Source organism: Nelumbo lutea, chromosome 3, assembly GCF_056320005.1.
Source record: "Nelumbo lutea isolate HS-2025 chromosome 3, American lotus-T2T, whole genome shotgun sequence".
NCBI lineage: Eukaryota > Viridiplantae > Streptophyta > Magnoliopsida > Proteales > Nelumbonaceae > Nelumbo > Nelumbo lutea.
The window spans coordinates 113,328,172-113,333,549 of record NC_142686.1 but is presented as its reverse complement, the minus strand read 5'-3'; the positions used below and the strand labels follow the sequence as shown (position 1 = coordinate 113,333,549).

General features: G+C 40.6%; 1 protein-coding gene across 1 annotated transcript; it reads left to right on the top strand.

The window, feature by feature from the left end:
- Positions 1-224: 224 nt before the first annotated feature.
- LOC148867737 (rust resistance kinase Lr10-like) lies at positions 225-3,878 on the top strand. Its single transcript, XM_088981089.1, has 3 exons — positions 225-1,060; positions 2,538-2,591; positions 2,695-3,878. The coding sequence occupies exons 1-3, from the start codon at positions 1,033-1,035 to the stop codon at positions 3,744-3,746; spliced, it is 1,134 nt and encodes a 377-aa protein (XP_088837215.1). The 5' UTR covers positions 225-1,032; the 3' UTR covers positions 3,747-3,878.
- Positions 3,879-5,378: the final 1,500 nt, after the last annotated feature.

Here is a 5,378-nt window from a genome sequence, read left to right as displayed (position 1 = left end):
TTCATTGAGAACATCTCCGAAAATTGTTAGTGGGAGATGTTCCCAATACATGGTTGAGATATGTTGTGGGGGCGCAGATGAGAATGTACATCAGTGCATGCTTATTCTTGATAGTCCGGGTTTAACCTTTTGTGCACGTCTGTGTCTGACTGTCTGTAGCATATTCGAAGTGGACTTTCACGGTATGTCGAAGACCAAGAGTAATAGAAGAAATAAAAGTCATCGGGCGGGCTTCTCGATTGATCAATCCATGCCATAGAGCTCTCATGGCTATCTCAGAAGCTCGCTCCCATCTTCTTATCGTCCTCTTCCTCGGCTACCTCTGCAACTTCTGCTCTACTGACAATCCTGTAAATTTATCCACATCTAGCAGTTGTCCTTCCTCCGCTTGCGGTGGCAATAACAACGTCACCATAAGGTACCCTTTTTGGCTGAAGGATCCTGCCGTCGACATCGACTTCAGCTGCCGGCTCCCGGGCTTTGGTGTCTCCTGTAGCAAAAGCGGAAAGTTCGTCCTTAGCTTCTCTAACGACGATTACTACGTGCAAAGTATCAATTATTCTCAGAATGCCCTCACCGTCGTCAACGCCGCCCTCTGTGAACAAAGTTGTCCCATACCACGCAAAAACGTCAGCTTAGAAGATTCACCTTTCTCCAGCTATGGCTCCGACAATAAGGACCTCATCTTTTACTTCAACTGCTCTTCGTATCCTTCCTATCCTACACCGGTGAAGCCTCTCTCCTGTCCGGCAAGCGAAAACCGTGAAGCAAATCGCTCGTTTGTGTTTGTTAGAGGTGATGACGGTGGTACGGGGTTGAACCCACCGGACTGGAATGGGAATTGCCAATCGACCGTGGCGATTAAGGTCGCTGCTGAAGTTATGCCCGTTAGCGTTGGCGACATTAGCGAGGCGTTGCGAAATGGGTTTCGGTTAAATTGGAGTCCTAGTAGAGTTCGTGGGGACTGCAAGCAGTTCAGTGGGTGTTGCTGGTCTGAGGATATGGCCGCCTGCTCTTGCTATTCTTCCTCGGATGATCGATATAACGGACTGTAATAAAGGTACGTTACTTTTCATTTAGTCAATCTTTAACATTCCAACAACAGAGGCTTAGGCATAATAAAATAAGCACGTTAAATGAACACTTGATTAAAATTTTAACAACCGTCAAAGGTTGGTATTAACGGACTTCGGATCTCCTGCCCACGCGTATCCACAATATACTATCTCCCGTGAATTGGGATCATCTTCCCCTGTATAATACTATGTAAAAGATGAAATGTTTTCCATGTGTGATTACGATTAACGTGAACAAACTTTAACATGCTTATTTTATTGTGCCTACTAAATCCGATCTGCACATTTGCTGCCCACAATATCCCACATCATATTCCCGCCGTGTATCAGAAACAACAGAGGTTTAGAAGTTCCACAACACACACGTGTATTTATTATATAAAGAAATTAAAGGTGCAGGCTGGGCTGAAAATGATCACCTTGTCCTCCAAAAACAATGTGTTAATTGGATGGTTGATAAGAGGTCTAGATCTCCTATTAGTTGTAGCGGTACAGATTCCGCCCTCATAAATGGGCAGAATCTGTATAATCTGCTCTGTTGGAGAACATTCCAGTTCCTTAAATTGTTCTGTATTTTCGGGTCTCTGGACCTTGTGTGCCATTAAATTGCAAATGTTTTTTCTATTACATAAAGGTCTTCTATTTTTTGAGAGATGATGTAAACGGTGCAACTAGTCATAACTCCCAATTTGATCCTTCAGTACACGCATAGGAGCCGTGACAGAGCTGAGAACATGTGGATGTTTTCTTTTTCCAATTACAAGGATACACAGAAGAAATTTCCAATAGAGTCAAGAATAGAACCTTTTAAGATGCCATCAGCCCATCATTATACGAAAAACATTGCAGCTATCAACTTTTCTTCCAAAGGGAAGCTTCTTGTTTTCACACCAGAGGAATGCTGACCCTATACCAGATTACTAGAAAACACCCAGAAACATTAATTTTCGTCTGTATCTGGGCATGGTTATATTGGAGACCTTTCACTCTCTGGACTTATAGCCAATTAATGCATGAACTTGACTTTTATGTTTCTAGGATGCCTGAAATGGGTTGACTCCCATAAGGAGTCCTGCTCCTGCTAATTAAACACACATTACTGGGTTGCCAAATGACTATTCGGTACCTTCACTTAATTCTTTTAAAGGAAATCATTCAAACTAAAAGCTTAAGTTGCTAGGTGAGGTATCCAAATAGGTTTTTATTCTCTAACGCACGTCACACAAAAGCATATGGGACTTGAAACGTGGACAAGCACAGACCCACCCATACTTTGTGCTGAAATTTAATTAACTACCAAGGGGGCGCAATGAGGATCAAATACTAGACCAATTGATTAAACAAGCTCCCATACCATTTCAAGGAAACAATTCAACCTAAAGGCTTAAGCTATTAGGTGAAGTACCTGAATAGGTTTTCATTCTCTAACAACTTTCACCTATTTGATTTGATATTCTGCAGGCGGGCTTTGGAATAAAGGCTCACATAGCTTATTAGTGCTGATTGGTTACCCTGGTAATCATCCCTACTCTTCAGCATTCTAATTAAGCTCATTCCCATATTGATAACTACTACTAATTATGTTAATCTTCTAACATTATTTGGTGTTTGGTTGCAGTTGCATATGTCCTTGGTGGAATGATACTAATGGCTACTCTCTGTTGCTGCATACACCATAAGAATGTTAAGTTGTTCTCATTTCACGGTTCAATCTTCTCTTGGAGAAGGAGAATACAACACGAAGAAAATATTGAGGTATTTCTGGAGAGCTACGGATCCTTGGTTCCAAAAAGATACAGATATTCAGATATCCAAAAGATGACCAAATCTTTCCAGGATAAACTCGGAGAAGGAGGTTGTGGTGCTGTGTTCAAGGGAAAGCTTGTAGATGGCCGACTCATTGCAGTCAAGATCTTGGGTATTTCTAACAGAAATGTCGATCTATTCATCAACGAAGTTGCTTCCGTCGGTAGGACAAACCATCGCAATATCGTTAGTCTTCTGGGGTTTTGTTTTGAGGGTTCCAAGAGAGCTCTCATCTATGAGTACATGTCCAATGGATCTCTTGAAAAGTTGATCTATTTCAAAAACCCATCTACGGCATTTCCTCTTGGATGGGAAAATCTCTACCAAATTGCTCTGGGCATTGCTCGAGGACTGGAATACTTGCACCTTGGTTGCACAATGCGCATTCTACATTTCGATATAAAACCTCACAACATTCTTCTGGACAGAGATTTCTGTCCAAAGATCTCCGACTTTGGGTTGGCAAAACTTTGTCCGAAGAGAGAGAGTCTTGTATCAGTCGCCTGTGCCAGAGGGACAGCCGGCTACATTGCACCGGAATTTTTCTCTCCGAGCTTTGGAGGTGTCTCATACAAGTCTGACGTTTTCAGCTACGGAGTAATGGTGTTAGAGATGGTCGGAGGGCGAAAGAGCTTAGATTTGGGAGTTCAGAATAGCAGTGAGATATATTTTCCACATTGGATATATGACCGTATCAAGCAACCAAGTGGGTTGGGACTGGAGCGATTTGAAGATGGTAGCGAGGAGGAAGTAGCAAGGAAGATGATATTGGTGGGTTTGTGGTGCGTACAGATAGATCCAGTCAGTCGGCCTTCAATGAGTAGAGTAGTAGAGATGCTGGAAGGAAGCATTGAAAGCTTGTAAATACCACCTAGACCACCTTATTTTTGAATCCTCTTGAAGACCAACTTCTTCTTGGAAATTGGGAAAGTTGATGCATGCATATTCATTGTACAGGCTCAATTGGAAAGAGTACAATTCCTTAGTATTGAATAATGCTTTCTCTCCCCAATTTTCAATTACTCGCACCTAGGCTGAAAATCGAAATTAACATGTGCAGAGTTACAAGATATGTCATTCCTTCTTCGAACCCGGGATTAAAATTCTGCAACTTATCGGGGCGTATCTGTGACCCTCCGATATACCTCAATCGTGAGTGTTTCGGGGTCTGACTTGTATCCATATTGATGATACACACTCTATCGTTGCATCTCCAAATAAAGCTCTCAAACATGATTTTTAAAACTGACTTGGAGACTGAACCGGTCAGGGGTCCAGTTATTGGGTCGAACGGTCTGACCATTCGAACCGAATGCTCGGTCCATTCTGACAAAAAACTAAAAAAAATAAAAAATGGTTAAAACTGTTCGAACAATTAACCGTCTAATTCAACGATTCGTTGACCAAAATCAACGATTTTGAAAAAAAAATCCACTTTTTGGAGAAAATGAAATCGATTCCCGATTTTTCCAATTCGATAGTCTAATCCGGTCTGGTTTTGAAAACCATGCTTTCAAATGTATTTTGAGTGATCATTTGTTAGGGGGGCGGGGGGTAGTGCAATAGTATACATGTAATCATGTATTACTTAATAAGTTATCACTATATTACACAGTAGTGCAATACTATACATGTATTGCTCAACCTTTGAGGCCCCCAAAATCCGACCCAATCAACCCAAAATACCAGGTTGGGTCGAGTCAGTTCAAATTGAGCCTAACCAAGTTACACACGTACAAATGATCATTCTATTTTCATTTTTGAGACTTAATAAATAGATTTTTTTTTCTGATCATCCAAACAAACAATATAAAGGAAACAACCATATCCGTTTTCTAGGGTGAAACCCAACTGAAAACCAATGCTTTAAAAAACTGACCTAGATGTGATATATAGTGGCCGGGTTAAGGCTTTGCATCTCATCGATTGCAAAGATTTACTCAAAAAAAAAAAAAATTACACCATTGGAAGAACTGAGTGCAAAGTTATGATTCATTAACAGGGTCAAGCGTGTTAATGAACTTGTATATATAAACTTTCAACTTGCAATTCATTAACAGGGTCAAGCGTGTCAACAGTTTAACCACTGGGTCGACCAAGTTCTGACCAAATGAGGGCTGAGATTGGCCTAAACCAAAATTATGGCTGAGTGATGGTTCTAATTGTATGATTGGCCAAGACAATAACGGTTTGCAAATATTGGAGTCTTTTGGCAAGTCATTTTTGAAATATCTTTTGAAAGATTTGACAATCAAAGAACTTTTACATCAAGATCTTAACAGCATGAAAATCATTTGGTTAAAGCATGTCTTTCCACGCAAAGAAGAATTGGAAAAAGAAAAAAAAAAACTAAATGCTCAATTTGGAGCTTCCTGAAAATTTCCCAAAATAGAATTTGCACGTATTTTTTGTGACTAAATCTCTTCTGAATCAAATGGAAAAAAAGCCACAACATGATCTATTGGGCTTCTAATAGCCGACAAACCATACAAAAAG

Coding starts and splice junctions, on each gene's coding strand:
- LOC148867737 (XM_088981089.1), top strand. CDS start 1,033: ATGATCGATATAACGGACTGTAATAAAG. Junction 1,061..2,537: donor TATAACGGACTGTAATAAAG/GTACGTTACTTT, acceptor GATATTCTGCAG/GCGGGCTTTGGAATAAAGGC. Junction 2,592..2,694: donor AGTGCTGATTGGTTACCCTG/GTAATCATCCCT, acceptor GTTTGGTTGCAG/TTGCATATGTCCTTGGTGGA.